The sequence below is a fragment of the Elaeis guineensis genome, chromosome 7, assembly GCF_000442705.2.
Source record: "Elaeis guineensis isolate ETL-2024a chromosome 7, EG11, whole genome shotgun sequence".
Taxonomy (NCBI): Eukaryota; Viridiplantae; Streptophyta; class Magnoliopsida; order Arecales; family Arecaceae; genus Elaeis; species Elaeis guineensis.
In genome coordinates, this window is record NC_025999.2 from 88,464,403 (window position 1) to 88,485,057 (window position 20,655).

Sequence of the window (20,655 nt, forward strand, 5' to 3'; positions counted from 1 at the left end):
CCTTCTTCTCTCTTTCCCCTTCTTCCCTTCAACTCCCCCCTTTCGTCGAACCCTTCAAAACTCCAATTTCCGATCTAAGAGAACCCTAATTCCTCCATCGATCTCGCTCCGATCTCGATCCTCCTATCTCGTAGTGTTCTGATTTCTTCTCGCGGTCCGAGAACAAAGATTGCTTGATTTCTAAGGTATTTTTCGATCTTTTTTGGGTTTTCTCCCGATCGGTTGGGGAATTGAGCGCATGCGATTGGGTTGGGAGGAGGAGAGGGGGAGGAGATGTATAGCAATTTCAAGGAACAGGCGATTGAGTACGTGAAACAGGCGGTCCAGGAGGACAATGCCGGGAACTACGTGAAGGCGTTCCCCCTCTACATGAACGCCCTCGAATACTTCCGAACGCACCTCAAGTACGAGAAGAACCCCAAGATCAAGGAGGCCATCACCCAGAAGTTCACCGAGTATCTCCGCCGCGCCGAGGAGATCCGGGCCGTGCTTGACGAGGGCGGCCCCGGACCGACCGCCAACGGGGACGCTGCCGTGGCCACCAGGCCCAAAACCAAGTCCAAGGACGGGAACAGCGGCGGCGATGGAGAGGATCCTGAGCAGGCGAAGCTGAGGGCGGGGCTTAGTTCGGCAATCATTACGGAGAAGCCCAACGTGAAGTGGAACGACGTCGCCGGCCTCGAGAGTGCCAAGCAGGCCTTGCAGGAGGCCGTTATCTTGCCGGTGAAATTCCCTCAGTTCTTTACTGGTATGTTTTTCTACGAACACCAGTTTTCTGGTAGCAACATAATTCTCTTGTAAATTACTGGCCTGGTGTTTGGGTGACGATGAGCCTGAAAGCCGGTGGAGATAAAGCGATTTATGTATGTTTTAAGTCGTCCGTTCTCAGCCTCCGCAAATTCGTGTACATGCCTTTACACTATTGATTCTCTCTCTCACACACGCATTCACCAAGGGGATTAGATGGCATGATCCATAGACTTCATAATGGCCAAAATTGGCATTTTTATATTACATCAAAAGGTAAGAATTAAAATAAGCCATTGTGCGTAAGCTTCTCACAGTTATACCAGTACACAAGCTTCCCATGCTACTTTGAGTGTGTGTACAAGGATTTAATTATGTTGTTAATATGTTGAATTTGGGGACCATTTGTGTGAAGTTAGCTGGTATGATGAATTTGTTGGATGCATGCAGTGCATGTGCTAAACTACAGCTATCTAAAATTCTATGACGACTCTCAGCTCCAGATTTCTGTAAGTTAGTTGGAAATGAGATAACTTAGCATGCCAGTATGGATCTTGTTACAATGACATGTAAGGGTGAAGACGAGCAGGCTAAAGTTGGGCTTGAGCTCGATTTGATTTGGCAAGGTGTCATTTAAACATGGCTTCTTTAATCCTGAAACAATGCAGTTTGTTAGGGTACTCCTTGTAGAGGCAGTAGAAGTCGCAATGAATTGGAAGGATATCTTGTTGTTCCATCAGACAAGGTGGTACTAGGAGGAGGTCAAAGCAGCTGCTTTGCCATATCCAACTTCCACAGGGGATATTGCTACCTTCAAGGCGGAGATTGCAAAGATAAAAGGGAATGAAGGCGGAAATAAAATACAGCATCAAGGAATATGGGGCTTTCATGGTGAGATGATTTTGTGGAGAAGGAGGTTGAGTCATGGGGGTAGAGGCGGGAGGCAAGGGAGCAAATAGAGAGCAACATGGAGGTTGGAATCATGTAGGGTAGGAGAGAAGAGAGAAGGGCGCAAACATCTTCTGTGGACTATTTGAGAGAGGAGAGCATGTGTGGATGATGGCATCTTAAGAACCATCCAGCTGGTATCGGACTTTAGATTTTGATATAATGATTTAGTATACTAAATATAAAAGAATAGCTAGAAAATATTTGATTTGTTTATATTTTGAGCTTGATCAAGCTGAATAAAATGAGCTAGGACTGGCTCATGTTCAGCCCATTTGGTTCTTGAGCTTAAAATCTGGCTCTTGCTTGGCTTGTTTGCTACTTGAGCAAGCTAGTATTGAGTTAAATTTTGAGCAAAACATAAGCTGCTCATGAACAGCTTGTTCATTGGACAGCCTTTTTGGTGTATCTTCTTGTGCCAATGAATTTCAAATGTTTGCTCAATACAGCATGATATATGTGGACTAGTAGGATTTAAAAGCTAGTGTGCATTTGTCCAAACTCCAAAGCATATGCATGTAGCAGCAGGCCTAATACAGGCATAATCAAGGTTCGCTGTACCGGTACCGGACGGCGTGCCGGTCTCGGACCGGTACCGTACCATACCGACACACGGTACGCCTGGGCGTACCGGTCCGGTACCGGTACATAATATTTTTTTCGATTTTCAAATTTTTTTTTTGGATTTTTGAAGTTAATAATTGATAAATACAACTTCAATATGGCATTATATTGCATATTATTGACATATTTGGGTTCAATTTGGAGTTAGATTGCGGTACAAAGACTTTTAATAGCCATATGTTGCAATCGAATCAGTTTCATGCAGAAGAAAATGGGTTTGGAAGATTCAGAACACATCATAAAGCCCTCAATCATTTAACTTGATTAAAATTATGATGGTAAAACACCTGAACTCTCTCCTATTTGACTTATTTATGAAAAGCCTTGCTCCAATTGTGATCCTATATGATATCGCATATAACAGTTTAAGTTTCCAGCATCACAACATTATGCAACCAGAAGTTATTCAATTTTATGATTCCACCATAAGAATTTTTTCATTAACTCTGAGGCATATATACCACTACTAGCATCACAAGATTTATGATATTGATACAACCAGATATTATTCAATTTTATGATGCCATTTTGAGTTACTAATTGGAATATTAGATATTGCCCATGCTTCTTTTTTAATCATAAATGCTGAGTGTTGTGTGATTATAATACTGAGATTTTTATTTTAAAATCTTGTTGCGGCGTCTAAACTATCTGTTACAACTACGATTAATTGTTGTGGAAACGAATACTTAAAATGGTACGAATGCACAGGGTTAAATGAGCAAGGAGTCATGGTACCAAACAGGGAGAAGGGTAATGGTAAATGCTTAGTAATTGTTGGGGTGGGGAACCTCCATTACTAGCTATCAGAGGTTCAAAATTTTCTTTCAGGTTCTTCTCAAGTTCTCAGAATGCTTCCCTAGGCATTTCTATCTGTTTGGTGATGAAAAACCAAATCAAATTCATCTTACGAGTTGGATTTCGATGAACTAATACATGGTACAAGCTTTACAATCTCGGTACCGGATCTTATACTGACACCATTCTATTATAATACCGATATATATTTCAATTTGGTACAACATACCAAATATTGGTATAATATGAAATAATATATCAATATGATATGATACATCATATTGAATACTACAAGACAGATGGTATAACAGATATGATAGAGAGAGAGATGTGCTTGAGGTTTCATTTTATTTCAGATATCAAGAAAATAATACAAGATCCTCATCAAACTGAGCCACCTTCCTCCCTCCCCCCTTTCCCATGGGCGGTACGGTTCGGTTCACCCCGAACCGGTCCAGAACCGAGCCATACCGCCCGATTCCGGGTGGTATGGTCCCGAACTACACCGAACCGCCCGGTTCGGTGCGGTTCGGGGTCTTTTTCCGAAAAACAGGCCCAAACCGGATCGGGAAGGGACCGGTCCGGCTCGGTACGCCCCGTACCGGGCGGTTCGGCCCGTAAGGCAAACCATGGGCATAATAAAGGGAATTTCTGTAGAACTGTGATGTACATTACCCAGTAGAGTTAGTTGGCATGGACCAATATAGGCTTATGTCTTTTGAAATGAAACCTGGCACTTGTTTGGCACCCAGGCATGTGATGGCACAGCATGGGAGCAGCATGTGATGGTTTTCTCCATCGTACTGTGTAAACTTTGGCTGGCACATACCTTATTAACAATATTTAAATCCCTGTGTAGGAGTTAGAATGGTTTGTTCCAGTTAGCACGTTAAGATAAATCAGTCTAGAGTCTTTTATTTGAGAAATCCAACTTTCTCGAATTTCCTATTCTGGGATTTAGTCTCCCATCTTTATTTGGGAGGAAAGCAGAACAAAAATCTTATAGAAGATTTTGTCTCAAGAGTTTTAGCAATGCTTTTATGCTTGTCTACTTTTTGAGATTGGAATTAGAAATTTAGCTAATGCTAAGAACAAATAAAAAACACTCTCATATAAAATTCATTTGTTCAAAAGCCACAACATGTAATATTTTCTTCCTGCATGTCTTGTTTTTATGAGAGAGACTAGATACTGATTATATCAATAATGATTCATAGTTTTGAACTACCAATAGAGTGAGCTGTTATGGGAAGATTCATATTTAAATTGCAGTAGACACATATGAAGGTTAACAGATGAATGCTTGATCATGTTTGGAGAGAGATTCATCAGGGGTCTGCAACATCAAATTGGGATTATGAGGAACAATGTTTTCCAACCTAGAGCCCGGACATCTGGATTTGTTCGAAATCAAGATGTCCGGCAGATGCTTAATTTGAATATCTACTTCTTCAGCTTAACGTATATGACTTTGTTGCTCAAGTTTTTATGAATTTAATATCTCACTTCTCTACATCCTCTATAATTGCTTTATTTTTTCTTATTTCAGAATGCAGTTGACAAGTTACCTGTCAAACAGTTTGATATATTAAATACATCTTTTGGCTAAACAGCTAGCATGTCTTTTCCTATGATAAATTGTTTAGGAAAGCGAAGGCCATGGAGGGCATTTCTTTTGTATGGCCCACCAGGAACTGGAAAGTCATACTTGGCCAAGGCTGTTGCAACAGAGGCAGAGTCAACTTTCTTCAGGTTGTTTTTCTTGTCTAACACTTTTTGTTTTGAGTGTCCTAAGAAAAGAACTTCTATTATGGTTGTTATATTTATTTCTTTAAACACTTGATGTTATCTGTTGGGATTGGCCTTCAAGTGTTATATGCCATGTAGATCTAACCTTTATTTGCAAGTATTTTTCCAATTTATGTGGGTTGGCTTTTCGACTGATTACTTTTCTGAATCGTTCGTTACTTCTCCTATTTCATGTTTATATGCTGTTAGAACTTTCTGCTGGTACTTTTTTCCCCACAGATAGTCATGGATTTCACATTATCACTTTGATTCTTGTTAGTGCTTTTACTTATATGTCTGTTATAGATGAAAATATATATTTTCTTGACTTTTATCTGTCCACTGCCTTATGAAGAAGAGATATAATATGTATGCACTCTTTGTTTTCTATCATTAGTTACTTTGCTCTGCATTCTAAAATTTTAGATTCGATAGAAACCTCTGAAGGAGGTAAACTTTACGACAAGGTTTTTCACATCGTAGTCACTTGTCTCCTATTTACTGTGGGCCCACTTCTGTATGTGGCTCAAAAGAATTTTTTTTCTTTTTACTAGTCAAAATTATTTATTGAGAATAAGATAATTGCAATATTGCTGATACATGCAGAAAGAATCATATTATGACCTTGTGGATCTCTACATCCCTAGATAAATATACAAATTTTTGTCTTTCTAATTGTCATTAAAGTTTCCTTTTTAGATGGCATTCATTTATCACTAAAATTTCCTATCCAGATGTTATTCGTGATAAAATTTTATTGCGGAAGTTTTGTGTATTAATTTGCAATTGTTTCAGTGGGATGATTAATGAAAGTTTGAGAGGGTTGTACCAAGGTTTAGCTCTTTAGATATGCCTTGATATTTTGTTTGAGAAGTTGTAGTTAATTGTTTTCCCTTCTCTCTTCTACTTGGTGGAAGGAGAATGTGTGATGTCTTTCGTAGAGTTACAGCTGAAACTGCTCTAATCGATGATTGGTGTTATATGGGCATCCCTTTTTTTTTAGGCCACCTGGTTATTTGTTGGAAGGTTTTTTGAACAGTTTCTAGTTTTTATAGCTTCATGCAGTAAGTTTCATGTTTTGTAATAAGTTTTATTTTGGTTGATGGTACATATAAATGAGTATGCAGTATCAATATTCTTGTACATTTTGTTGAAATGGTTATCAACTTGGGCTGGAAGTAAATGTTTCTTGCTGAAAAAATGATTCGTTTGGATGTAATGGCAAGGTTGTAGAACTTGTAAGGTCTTGTTTTGATGTATGTAATATATAGCTACCAAAAAATATAAAAAAATAAAGTAGATACAAGAATGTCAACCTACAACCATCTACTTTTCCACTATAGATCTAAATTAAGACTCTTCAGGCGATGTCAAACCAAATTCAACATTCAGTAAAGGTTGCGAAATCTACTACAATAATGTAGAAAGACACAGAACAAGTTAAGATATCCATTCCCGCATCATTCATTTATGCCTAGTGGAAATTTTAGATAATTGAGTAGTTGATGATGGATATGAGTTGTTGGATGTTGCCTTTGTCATTGCAATGACCCTGGTCCTATCTAGTAATGCTCAAATCTTGCTTGACCATGTTATGCTGATTTGGAGGCGTAGAGGGCGTAAATCATGCTTGATCCATGGTGATGGAAGGTGGAGCGCCAATCGATTGTGGGGAGTCACGGATCTGCACACAGAGAAGAGAAGGGCCCACCAGATTGGCTCCAGTCGGACCTCTTTCGATGCTTAAGTCAGGCAGTGCTTTGAAATAACAGTGAGAAATAGCAAGAGAAGATATAATGAAAAGCATTAGAGTGATTTTCCTGGATCGTTAAGCCTTGAGTTCTTTGTCTGGAGTGCTCGGCCTGGGAGTTCGTCCTGGAGTGCTTGGTTTGGGAGCTCAGAATGGGAGCTCGGCCTGAAGTGCTTGGTATGGAAGCTCGGCCTGAAGTGCTTGGTATGGGAGCTTAGCCTGATTTTGGTTGGCCTTGTGGTCGGTAATCGTGTGTCCCTTGTGCATGGTGTTTGTGTCTCGAGTGGCATGGAAAGGCAGCCTCCATGGACTCCTGTCCTAGTCTCCAAGGACGCAAGTCCCATGCACATGCTACTCATGTCTCCAAGGATGCGGGCCCCATATGCACGGTGCCTATGTCCATGCACATGCTGCTTGTGTCTCCATGGATGCAGGTCCCATATGCACAGTGCTTGTGTCTCGACTGGCATGGAAGGGCAGCCTCTAGGAACTTGTGTCCTAGTCTCCAAGGATGCCCCATACGCATGGTGCTTGTGTCTCGGGTGGCATAGAAGGGCAGCCTCTAGGTACTTGCATCCTGATCTGCAAGGATGTGGGTCCCATGTGCACAGTGCTTGTGTCTCGAGTGGCATGGAAGGACAGCCTCCAGGGACTTGCATCCTGGTCTCCAAGGGCACGTGTCTTGTCTAGAGAGGAGATAGCATGCGGGGATGGTTGTGGAAGAGGAGTTGGGAGTAGAGGAAGCAATGAGAGATTGAGAGCCTTTCGCCATGACAGCTTGTCCCCATCAACGGTTGGGAGCCTTGGACCATTTCTTTCTCTCCCTTTTGGAGTCCTTTGGCTTTGTTTATATAAAAGAGGGAGCGTGGATCCATTACTGAAGGCAAAAATCAAGGAATTCTAGTAACCTTCTTTCTTATCAGGATTCAAATCTTTCGTAATCTCTTTCTTTGTTTGGACCCTGCCAAGAATTCTTTTCTTTTTTTTTTCAAATTCAAATCTTTTCAAAATGCTCACCACGTGTCAAACCTTTGATGGGTGGATTAGATTTTAGGCCACATCACCATTAAAGTCATGTTTCCCCCCTAAAAGTGTGCATATGTCCTCCATTCTTGCTATTAAATAGCTGGATATCTGGGATCACAAATTCATAGTTAATTGAAAATGCATGCTCTTTCCTTCAATCACTCAAATCTGTGGCAAATGTTAAAAAAAAAGAAAATCATGGAGGTCGAGCGTTTTTTCTATGCCAAAAGATGGTGCTGTGTGTTCTGGCTTGAAAATCCTGTGGAAATTTCATCTTAAGATCTCCATTCTCATATTGAATAAATCCGATTATGGCTTCATCTAATACCTAGAAAGGTCTCATGGTTTGGGCGGAAGATCCCATAGAAATCTCAACTGGAGTTTCTTTTTTTTTGGAATGTAATCCATGAGATTAGTGTATATATTAATTTGGCATACCTATTAGATTTGATCAAACATGCTTGTTTTGTTTGGAGACAGATACCAGAGGGTGGCACACATTTTGTTACAAGTAACCCAATTTAGGTATGCCTGGTTGCCTATACTGTTTCCCTTGTAAACTCATAAGTAACCTTGTCTGACTGTCATGATGTTATAGATGACAACTAAATGCATTCTCTTGATTTAAAAAAATGTTGTTGCATTGCTGAAGTAGGGGGAGCATGGTGGAATGAGAACACACAATCTTGTGCTTTTTGTAGAAGGCTTCTGATTTATTGCATATATACTCTGAACTTCCAATTCTAAGAGAGTTTTCTAGCTGGTTATCTATGCTAGTGTTATATAGGGTCCTTGTTCTTTTTCTATTTAATTATGTATTATTATATTTATTTAATTATTTATAAGTAAGGTGTCATTTGGTATCACTTCCGTTTTTCTATTTTTAGAAACAAAAATAGAAATTTTGTTTCTATTTTTTTCTAATTTTTAAAATATAAATATTTTTGGTATAGTCAATTATTTTTTTAAAAATAAACATGGCGATGGTGGTGGAGATGATGTTAGTTGCAGCGGAGGCAGTGGAGGTGGTGAGCAAGTTTGGCGGTGATATAGCAGAGGTGAGGACAATGGCGGCAGTGGTGTGATGGAGGCAACAATACTAGCAGGGGTGGTCATGGCAAGGGCATGAACAATATGGCAAAGACTATGATGATGACGATGGTGGTGTGACGGAGGCGGCGACGACACTGATAGTGGCAGCAATGGTGGTCGTTGTGAAGGTGCTAGGGATATGAAAGAGGTGGTGACTATGGTGTCAGTGGTAGCAGTGACAGCGACAACAATGGTGGTGGCAACGATGGTGGAGGCGTTGGTGATAAAAAAACATGAGTTTCTTGTTTTGAAAATATTGAAAGCAATGATTTGTTGCTTTTTCTAGAAATAACGAAAATGACTTAAAAATAGAATATAAAAACAATAGTACCAAAAAAAAAAAATATATATATATATATTTGTCTCGGTTTCTTAATTTTGTTTTTAATAGAAAACAAGAGATGAAAGCGATGCCAAATAGGCCCTAAGACATTAGAAAGTCATAAGCCAATGATAAGTGTGACCAAATATTGCTTTTCTCTTGTCATTGAATTCATCAATATTCGGTGCGTGGAAATCATGTAATTATTATGCCTTGATGTCCTTCAAAAGATAAATATAAGTTGGCATGTGGTCAGACTTATAATTTTCAGACATCACTCTCAACACTCAGCTTTTACCAAAACCATATTCTTCAGCACGTTGTAGATAGTGTGCTCTAGTTTCCCATGCCATGCATCATTTAGAGACAAAATCATAAGTATTATTAACAGAACAATGTATAACTACACATCCCGTTTTTACTTCTGTATGATGAACATGGTTTTCCAATATATGATTTTTTTTTTAAATAATTGTCATCTTACTTGATTCAATTTGCTTGCAATATCTAGATGTTCATGTGAACTCTAGGTACCAAGCTCTTGCTTTGTTGAAAACATGGAATTTATGTGACCATTATCGTGCCTGTAACTGAACACTTTTGTTCTTTTCTTTTTTCTGTCAATGACTTCCTATAGAAATATGGCCCATTGTCATAACTAATCAGCTTTTGGCAAGAGAACGAATTACGGTGGAGTAGCTTACTCGAGTACTCACCCATTTCTTTAACTTCATGTTTCATATATTGTGGCATTGGTGTTGGATTCAAGTTAAGCAAGTCTAGTAATGCATTGTTGTTGTGACCAAAAGCTCAGTGTAGTCACTGACGAGTTCACCTTTTGCCATTTTAGTTGATGTTACGGATCATGACATAACCATTGCTGTTAGCTTTCTTGCTTTGTTGTCATGTAACATTATTAGCAAAAGGCCCTTTTGTGTAATTTTGGCTTATTCTCAAATTTAAACTATTGAAGTAATTTGTCATTCGTATAGTTTTGTTTTGTGATCATCTTTTTGAAAGTCCTCCTTGATGTCTTCCTGGCTGGCCTTGTCTTAGTTTTGCTTGTGCCAGTCCTTTAGATGTAGCTATAATCCCAAGCTGATAATTTATGTTGAGGTAACTTTCTCATTAATAATTACTATGTTTTAAGTTGGCTTGTTCAGAATCTCCAGATGTGGCTGGCTATACATGCAATCAAGGCTGTGTTTCCAGTAGGAATACATCTGTCCACCTGTGTTCCTTAAGCTTTATGGAACTAGCACTTCATTATGGGCTATTATCTGAAGTACAACAGTGTTAGAGTAAAAGAGATAATATTTGTTATGTCTGAATTATCCATGAAGAAGGCTTGAGACACTCAATAAAGCTAGTCAGATGATGCGTGCAACTTTAGTTGGGCTTGCATATTGTGCTCGTCCAACATTCAACCCACAATAGGCCCCAGCGTAGGTGTTCTCATCCATCAGGCTCATAAGCAGTCAGACCTGTATCAGGTTCTGAGGCCTATGGATGTCCTACACTCTTATGCTAGATATGTGAGGCTTTATCTCACTAGCACCTGAATTGCCAGCATGTGTGCAACATGAACTGTTTCTGAGAGGCATGCAATGTGAACTTTGCATTCAAATTTTGTGGACTTATTTGCCAATTCTGCTGTGTGCTTTGATGTGCAATGAACATGAGTCCTGGATTAGTCTTTCGTGATCCATCTGCTTATGAATGCTAGATACAACTATGCTCAGCAATCTGGCTGAAACGGTTGATGCTACTTGCACTGACAAGCACATGCAAGATGCCAGCAAGTTGGATTGGTTCAACTTTGAATAAGTTGAGCCTAGTCCTATTGCACTCAAAATGGGTCTATGTTGGATCTTTACTAGAGTTGCTGCTTCATATTTGTACCCAAACAGTTATCTACCAAGCAAACCAAATCAAAAACCAAGCCACAGTCTGCAGGAGAACAACAATGAGATGGATTTGCATGCTTCAAGAAAATAAATGTTTGGAAGATTTTGCGATAAGGTAGCTGGCGACTTGCAAAGCATCAAAGTTCCTAACATACCATTTGGCCCATGGCTCACAGAGACACACATGCTTGTCATGTTGTCATGAGGTGTTATCATGGTTTTCTGGGTGCATCTAAACTGATGTTGCACGTGTTAGAGTTTATTATGCTGTTAATTCATGATGAATGTAATCATCAGATCTCTAGTTGATGACTTAGCAAGTTGAAATTGATGACTCAGGGGGCTAGGTTCTTGTGGTGCTATTGAAACTTAAACATATGTCTCAGATTTTACATGAATTGGTACTTGGCCTGCAGGAGAGCTATTGCATCATTGCGCAGGTTGAGTGTAGAGCCATCAGGCTGAGCTAGCGCATGCTCATTATGTATGGAATTAGGAGATACATGCACATCCACTCAAATATCTAATCATGCAACATTTAATTCATTACAGCTACATGATAAGCATATATATACAGTAACTTTAAGTGCAGGTTTGGGCCTATTTCCGGATCCACATTTATCCTGTGAAGTAAATACTTATAGGCGTTTCTGTAGCTTAACAAAGATATAAATATTGTACTTAATCTGTTTGTGGTTAGATGCTCCATTGTGTAATGCTCGAAATGTCTTCGCTGTGGAGGTTTATTGACAAACGCTGAATAATGTGTTGCAGTATATCTTCATCAGATCTAGTTTCAAAGTGGATGGGTGAAAGTGAAAAGCTAGTCTCAAACCTTTTCCAAATGGCTCGTGAAAATGCTCCTTCCATTATCTTTATAGATGAAATTGATTCCTTATGTGGACAGCGTGGAGAAGGCAATGAAAGTGAAGCTTCTCGAAGGATTAAGACTGAACTTCTGGTGCAGATGCAGGTAATTTAAGAAAAATGACATGCCCTCCATACTATTATATCCACTTCAATCTGCCATTACTAATATTGATTAAATTAGTATTTTTTTGTTTTATTGTTGTTACCAAGTTTTGTTGTGTAATTTAATTTATATGTTGTTAGCATGACATCAGGCCATCTGCACAAAAGGAATAATTACTTGAGGTTGCATAGGTATTATACTGAAGTATACTCCTCACCTTTTTCATCTTTGTGTTGCATGGAGCATGTTGATTATGGGCCGTTGGGTATAGGAAATGTCAAGTTTTAAATAGGCCTGGCTCAAAGCCCAACTAAAAATGAATATAGTTTAGGCCCAAGGCCCGGTCCATGATCTGCTCTATTTTGATGCAAGCATGCTCTGCTATCAATAAGTGCCCTATAGAAACATAGGCTGAGTAGTGCTTGGGCTTTCATGTAGAGAGGAATGCAGGATCTAAGCTAATTACATTTATTCAACTTCCCCTGGCTTTCTCAATTTTCTAACCCTGGATTGAATCATTTTTTGTTTCCAAGTAAATGGTTCTTGAATATGAAAACCTGAAGCTTAAGAATTTGATTTGCAAGACATGGTTAAATGAATTGTCGATGGGTCAAACATGCCTACTGTCATATCCAAGGTTAGAAATACAAACTAGACGTACCACATCAGTCCATGTTCTTTAAATTTGTAATTTCGAGAAAGAATGTAAGCTGATATATTTATTGGTAAAATTCATAATTACATTACATCATAGCATTTGCATCTGTAATTTATCATCATTGATTTCTTTTGACCATATGTATCTGATTATATAGAAAACTATGGATTTGTTTTTTTCCCTATAGTAATGGGAGTTTTTTTTATTATTGGAAACTATCAAGTGACTCTCAAATATCATGGGGGAAAAACCTTCAATAGTAACTCCTTTCAAATTATAGATGATTTGTTTATATCTGCTGTTTTCATGATATTATTTGTATTGTGTCCACTGCCCAACTCTTTTTATACTTTGGGCATCTGTGAGATGTGCCTAACTCTTCTTATACTTCCAACAACCATGAGATGTATAGTCATAATTTATGCTCATCATAATAAACAGCTGTGGTTTTTAGATCATAAATTATTATTACTTGCACTTAAACTTCAGAACTCACTATCTGTGAGCGTAGGTTTTAAGGATGGCTTTAAATATCCGTGCAGTTCAGTTTCAGCTGAAGACCATTTTTCTAGTGACTGGTTGTTCATTTCTTGGATAATACAGAGCTTTCAATTTAGCATCTTTGGCATTTTTTTTCTAGAATATGGTTGTGTATATTTTGGCAGGTATTGATCTCTAGTTGATTTTTAATAATTCATAACTGAGATTCAATTAGTTTATAGGAATATGATTTTATTTAAGGAAAATCAAGTGTATAAACAAGGAAAATGATGTCAAAGAGCTAATATAGAGAAGGCTTCTTCAGAAATTGGTCTAGCAAGCTTATCAGCAACACTGTTTGCCAGAATGCGAGGAAAGAAACTGGTTGAGTTTAAATTATGGTCATCAAGTTATGTCACCCCAATCTTATTTTTTGTTTATTTTTGTAAATAAGCCCAACTGATGACATTGGTACAATTATTAGCTGAAAATCTAGCAAGTTGAAAGTGCAAATTTATTCTGTCACACACTAATGTTGCTGAAAATTGCTAAGAGGTGCTCCTTGTGGTACTCAGTGATTTCTCCTTCCTCTCACTTCCATGGAAAAAGTAACACAAATTGTAACAAGCAGTTGTCAGGGAGGGTGCAAATTTTTTGGCAAATTTGCATGCAAGGTGCTACCTTTTGACATTGCAAGGTTATAGGCATGAAAATCTGCTTGACCTTGACCTTCAACATAGATGCACGTGGTTTGTTGGTCAAGGTTAATAAATCAAGTGATCAAAATTTAGGATCATATTTAGATGTCAGATAAGATGCTTGTATGATGGGAAATTTCAGGCTAACTCTTGGACAAAGATCCCATCACCTTGTGTCCACTGATTAGAAGGTTCATCAATCAGAAACCATCTTTTGAGGAGACCATCACCTTGGAATTTTTGGTTGATGTTTCAGTCGCATTAGACATTAAAAGTTGTATTTACTTTTACACCACCACTTCTGTTTTGGGTCCCCATTACTTCTTGGGAGATAGTTATTCTCCCTTTTGGGCATTGGCTGCTATTTGGATGTGGATATTAATTAATTTCTACAATGATTAATGTTTCTTGCATTATCAAAACTAGAGTGCGGTACACATGCACAGGAATGGAGTTTTTTTTATTTTTCTTTTGGAAAGAGGGTTCAGGGCTTGTAGGAGATAATTTTTTTTAATGGGCGAGAGATGCAACTAGAAAAGTAAGAACAGATGTAACAAGAAAAAAAAATATGGTGAAACCATGTTTTTATTTTTTGCAAAACTCTTGAAGCAGTGGTTCTTAGGAATTGAGACAGCACGGCTTCAGGCTCTGAGGCTGGCCATGTGAGGCTGGTTTCAGAGGCTTTTCCATTATATATAGAAGTAACCTCCTTTTGATGGTTTCATTGGATCAGTTAAGATTCGTGATCTCAGTACCAAATGCCGTACTGGGAACATCTTGGTGCAATGTCGGTATGTCTGTAATGGGGGTTGATTCGGCATACGCATACTTGTTGTGTCCCATATCGCATAGCAGTTCGGTACTGGGTACTAGTACGATACAATATGCCCAGTATGCACCGGTATGGATCGATGCTGCATGATCGGTTCTTTGGTGTATAATTTGGCTAAAGCAGGTCCTTAGGGATTTATGGTACCCACTTGGAAAAAGGTCATTGTTTTTAATTGCTAGTTCACCTGTCAGTGAAATAACAGTTTCAGCTTCTTTTGGGCCGGTGGGTTATGGAGCCATGAAGAGGTTGTCAGAGTGTTGATGTTTTTTGTATTTTTTTTTGACTTTGAGATTGTTTAGCATGACAAACATGTTAGGTTCTTCCTGGATCAAATATTCACATGTTATGTCTTTTCCTTGTCCTTTTAAATGCACTTGTCATATCAATATTTTCCTTTGCTCGCACTCAATAGCTTCACAACCTTGTATATGGGCCTTTGTTTAATAAGTAATATGGATTATGTACCCAAATAATAATAATAATAATAATAATAATAATATGGAATGGCTCTTATAACTGATAAGTTAACCAATTCATTTGTCATCTGCCTTTTGGGTGATAAACAATGTATGTCGAGTTTTTTTTTTTTTTTTTCCTCGTTAATATTTGTATTAATATGACTTCTTCAAGAATGTTATGACTATCATATATGCAATACAAAATATGATTGTCATTATGCTAGTCATTGCTTTTCTGGTACTTACTGATTCAATATGACATTGCCTTCCAGGGTGTAGGAAACAATGACCAGAAAGTTCTTGTTCTTGCTGCCACGAATACACCATATGCTCTGGATCAGGTTTTGTGAGATTGGTTAATATTCTTTTAAACTTGAATTGCCAATTTGGTTGCTTGTGAATTTCTTCAGGGTTGTCAGAGCTGTTCTATAGTATTACTTATTGTTGTGTACAGGCCGTGAGGAGGCGTTTTGACAAGCGAATTTACATTCCTCTTCCTGACCTGAAAGCTAGGCAACATATGTTCAAGGTAGTGTAGATGCTAGGCCAGTCCAATTCCTGTGGCTTTTCTGATCCTTTGTAATGTTGGAACAACTGTTTTCACTTGAATCTCATAGTTTGTTCTGAGATGAATTTTGTATTACAAAATATCCTTAGAAACTTCACTTCATCCTTTTTTTTCTTGTTTTCAATTTATACAGGTACATTTAGGAGATACACCTCACAACTTGACCGAAAGTGATTTTGAGAGCTTGGCTCGCAGAACGGAAGGGTTTTCTGGTTCGGATATTTCTGTTTGTGTAAGTACGAACAATTCCCGATGCCCCTGAAGGCTTTTGCTGCAACGAGTTTGTCTCTATCCATAGACAATGCCGAGTATTATAACCTGCTTTTCACCAAACAGGTTAAGGATGTACTCTTTGAACCCGTCCGCAAAACTCAAGATGCCATGTTTTTCATCAAGACCTCCGATGGTATGTGGATGCCATGTGGACCAAAACAACCTGGAGCTGTTCAAACCACGATGCAGGATCTTGCTGCAAAAGGTCTTGCTGCTAAGGTGCACACAAAAAATTTTCAACCGTCAATATGTTTTTAGGCAAATGTCCGTCTCTTTTGTCTAATAGTTTTGTTTCATGTTTTTCTGAGTAATCAAACAGATTCTTCCACCACCTATTACAAGGACAGACTTCGATAAAGTACTCGCCAGGCAGAGACCTACTGTCAGCAAAGCGGACCTTGAAGTACACGAGAGATTCACGAAGGAGTTTGGAGAAGAGGGTTAATGGTTGGATCGACTCGGTGTGGGCATTGCCACTGTATATTGTGTTTCTGCTAGTCTGAGTGGAAATTATATCTGGTTACATAAAATCTCTCATGGGGTGGAGCGCGCTAGATTCCCAATCTTTGATGGCTCCCCCTTGTTGAGATTTGACTATTTATATGCTTGATTTCGCTCCACCATTGTCTGATCGCTTCCACTGTTAATGGAACTAATATAATGAATATGATTAAATTCGCTCTATACCTACTGTTTTTTGTGGAGGTTTCTCCATGTCTTCGAGAGTTCTGATTGTCTCTTTTCGGCCAGGAAAGGCAACTCAAGGTACAGAACATTACCCATGGGCTCCCCAGGGTGAGGTCAGGTAACTCATTCTCTAAATAAAAGCTTGAGGTCAGGTTGTACAGTATCATCGCTGAACTGCCAGCTGATAAACAAAGATGACCTAAGATGACCTCCTAAAAGACGAGATAAAACTGGCACACTAAGATTCTTAGAGCAGAATGCTACGGAAATATATGGTGGGTCAGCTGCCCTTGGTACCTAGGGGACCGGAAGAGGTGGAAAGTAAAAGAGTTGCGGTGACGGTGATGGGTCTGAAGGTGGCGGGGCAGAGTCACGGTGCTTGGTGGAGTCGGAGGATAAAAAGGAAGGTGACAAGTATAGAGGAGAGCGAAGGAGACGGAGGATAAAAGGAGGGTGATGAGATGTAGAGAGGGGAGTGAAGGCGGAGGAGAAGGGAGAGAGAAAGGAGGGACAAGGGAGAGAGAAAGGAGGGACAAAAATTAATATAGGGGACTGGAGGGATCGAAAGCTTTAATTCGCACGACTTCATTTGCCTAAAAATCTTGATTTTGTTGGTGTTAAGGATGCTATGTGGTTGAGTTGGGATAAGCTACCAGGTGTGGGTGTTGTGGGCGTGGGGCAGGTGTTAGTGCTTCTTATGCTTGAATTTGCACACAAGGCATGCTAAATTCCGAATACTATATATTCATTTGTAAAGAGTATACATTGTCCACCCATTTCAAAATTTTGATTTGGTCTCTCCCAGTGTGGATTTCTTATCCTTTTCAGAGTGAATTGCAAGACCTACTAGAGAGATGTTTTATTGGTAGGAGGGGAAGATGAATAATTTGTTTATATTTTAAATGGATTGTTTTTACAAAATTATGGATGATTAGGTTTATGTTATTATATTTAAATTTTGTATTCCCATCAAGTAGGTACAGAATGTGATCCTTTGACACTAATCTAGATGCAGTATTGCCCCAAGATGTATTTCTCTCTCTCCAACATGGATGATGGTCAACTTCCTCATTTGATGGTATTGATGCAAGCCAAGAATGAAAAATATGCATGTCTTTTAATACTAATGCTATATGAGCTTTTTTTGATTTTTTTTTTCAGAAAATATTTCATTTATCTTTTCGTTCTATCAAGATTGCAAGCAGGCCGAGTTAGGTCTATGTCTAGTTTGTTCCACATTATACTCAACCTTAATTAACTTTATGTTTGAGATTTTGACTTGCATTAAACTTATCTAGTCCAATATCCTTGTGGTTAGCTCCATATTAGGTTTGAGGTTTTAAAGCTAGACGTAGATTTAGAACTAAATTTGTACACCTTAAATTAGCTCCATTCAATTTTGATAGGGTTGAACTCAATTTAGTGAGATCCAAACCTAATTTGGACCTCTTGTCCCAGTTCGGAACCCATGCCTGGCCCATAGATTTTAGCTTTGAATACAATTCTAGGTTGGGTTGGATTTGCACATCTACATTTTGTCAAACCAACCTCTTCCGACATATATTATCACAGTGACAAATCTATTCTATTCAATTTTGTCCCTATGTTGCGATCTAAATTTTTGCTAATTTTTTATTTAAATTTAACTAATCAGTGTAATAATTGTTATTGATAAATCATGATCAATGTTCTTATCATACGATTGTTGTGCTGTGCCAACCTTAATGTAATTGGCCATTGTTTTCGTTGCTTATTTTTATATTCTTTGTGACAAATCTTTTTGCAAAAAAAAAAAAAAAATTTCCTTTTCTTTTCTTTTTAAGAAAATTTCTAGAGAGTAAAAGATCTGTAATCTATTTTAAGATTTTTCTTTGCCGACAGAAACCCAAGGATGAGATTCACTACGAATGGGAACAGGAACCATGCCCTTCGGGTTAGCAAATGTGGGGAGGTGGGGAGCCTTAACTTTATCTGCAACACAACAGCTACATCATTAAAATCCAGCACAGAAAATGCCATATAATTATTAATATTGCAGCAACATTATCTTTGCCCAAAATGGTTTTCCGGTAGACACTATAGACGTCCTAATTATTAAAGCACATCCCCTAAAGGCAGCAATAACAACAGAGGAAGCTCTGTCTTATTCACCTCCGTCAGCAGCCCCACCCCCAAGCTCAGGGGGGATGCACTTACAAAGCCTGGTCCAGACCTCATGTGAAGCCCCCCTGTTCTCCAGCCTGCCTTTCTGGGGTCCCACTCCAATTCCCCTCGCCCATATCCAACTCAGCTCCCTCTCACACTTTCAACCCGACGATCGGATCGGCCACCACCTCTTTGCGTAAAGCTTCCCCTCAGTTCCCACCACCCCTCCAGTTGACCCCATGAACCTTATAATTAGTAGTAGACCCATTTGCTATATAACACGCTTCTCCAGGTCTACGAGTCCATAAAGCAATCTCGGATATCTCCTTTTAGTTAAGCCCTTGCCCAGTTTCTCCTCCTCCTCCTCCTCCTCCTCCTCTCTCTCTCTCTCTATATATATATAGATTGATTCCCACCCTCTCTCTCCTTTGTCTCTGCAAATACCTTCATCCATGTACGGCAGCTCCGTTGAAGAAGTGTCAAGCGAGTCCGAGAAGCGGCCGGCGCCCATGCCAGAGCCGCTCCGCCGCATGGGCAGCGGCGGCAGCGTCGTGCTCGACCCGACACCGGATATCGGCTTGGAGGCCGAGTCCCGAAAGCTGCCCTCCTCTCAATACAAGGGCGTGGTCCCCCAGCCCAACGGCCGGTGGGGCGCCCAGATCTACGAGAAGCACCAGCGGGTGTGGCTCGGCACGTTCGCCGAGGAGGCCGACGCGGCCCGCGCTTACGACGTCGCCGCCCAGCGCTTCCGCGGCCGCGAAGCTGTCACCAACTTCACTCCGCTCTCGGAGAACGACGACGACGGCACCGCCGAGCTTGCCTTCCTCGCCGACCACTCCAAGGCGGAGATTGTGGACATGCTGCGCAAGCACACCTACTGCGACGAGCTCCGGCAGAGCAAGCGCGCCGGAACGACCAGCGGGAGCACCGTCGGTAAGAGAAACCCGCTGAGCTCATTAGGATTAGCTCGCGACTTATTGTTCAGCAAGGCTGTGACGCCGAGCGATGTCGGGAAGCTGAACCGGCTGGTGATACCGAAGCAGCACGCCGAGAAGCACTTCCCGCTGAAGTGCGGCAGCGGCACTACCGGGATCCTGCTCAATTTTGAGGACGCAAGTGGGAAGATATGGAGATTTCGGTACTCCTACTGGAACAGCAGCCAGAGCTACGTACTGACCAAAGGATGGAGCCGGTTTGTGAAGGAGAAGAGCTTGAAACCAGGAGACGTGGTTTGTTTCCGGCGGTCGAGGGGGCCGGAGAAGCAGCTTTATATCGATTGGAATCCGCGAGGGGTGGCGGCGGATTTGATTGCTCCGCAGGTGGTGAGGCTGTTTGGGGTGAACATTTTGAGAACTCCAGTTGGGTGTGGAGGTTGTCCCGGTGGTGGTGGGGAAGGGAAGAGGGGGAGAGAGATGGAGTTGTTTCCACCGGAGCAGTTCGTTAAAAAGCAATACGTCGGAGCTCTGTAGTACTAGCTTTATCTGTCTTTTTTTTTTTTTTTGCTTTTATTTTTTCATGCAGGGGAAATGTACATCGTGTAGAGATGGTAAAAAAGTTGATGCTTGGTGGCAGCAACGGAACGCTTTAAAAGCAAATATATTTTGCTCATTTTCTCTCTGTTGTGATTCATGAGTACGAGTTTGATGGCGATTTCGGTCACCAAGAAACTTTAAGAGACTAAGCTGGTACTCGCTGGTAACCGATCGAGCTATGAGAACGAGCTGTGCTGCGTCGCTCCAAATCTAAGATTCTTAATACAATGAATATGACTTGCCAATTAAACAATTCAGTGAGCATATATATCTATACAAATCTCAGTGGCTGAAAGGGGATGGAAATCAAGAATACATAACCTATTTGGCCAAATAATGACAGAGATCT

General features: G+C 40.0%; 2 protein-coding genes across 2 annotated transcripts; both read left to right on the top strand.

Annotated features, from left to right (window-relative positions):
* LOC105048751 (protein SUPPRESSOR OF K(+) TRANSPORT GROWTH DEFECT 1) lies at positions 1-16,626 on the top strand. The gene is made up of 8 exons (XM_010928189.4): positions 1-748; positions 4,764-4,869; positions 11,777-11,975; positions 15,374-15,442; positions 15,556-15,630; positions 15,803-15,901; positions 16,006-16,161; positions 16,262-16,626. The coding sequence occupies exons 1-8, from the start codon at positions 274-276 to the stop codon at positions 16,385-16,387; spliced, it is 1,305 nt and encodes a 434-aa protein (XP_010926491.1). The 5' UTR covers positions 1-273; the 3' UTR covers positions 16,388-16,626.
* Positions 16,627-18,871: 2,245 nt separating this feature from the next.
* Positions 18,872-20,391, top strand: LOC105048752 (AP2/ERF and B3 domain-containing transcription repressor RAV2). Its single transcript, XM_010928191.4, has one exon. The coding sequence runs from the start codon at positions 19,227-19,229 to the stop codon at positions 20,241-20,243; it is 1,017 nt and encodes a 338-aa protein (XP_010926493.2). The 5' UTR covers positions 18,872-19,226; the 3' UTR covers positions 20,244-20,391.
* The last annotated feature ends 264 nt before the right edge of the window (positions 20,392-20,655 follow it).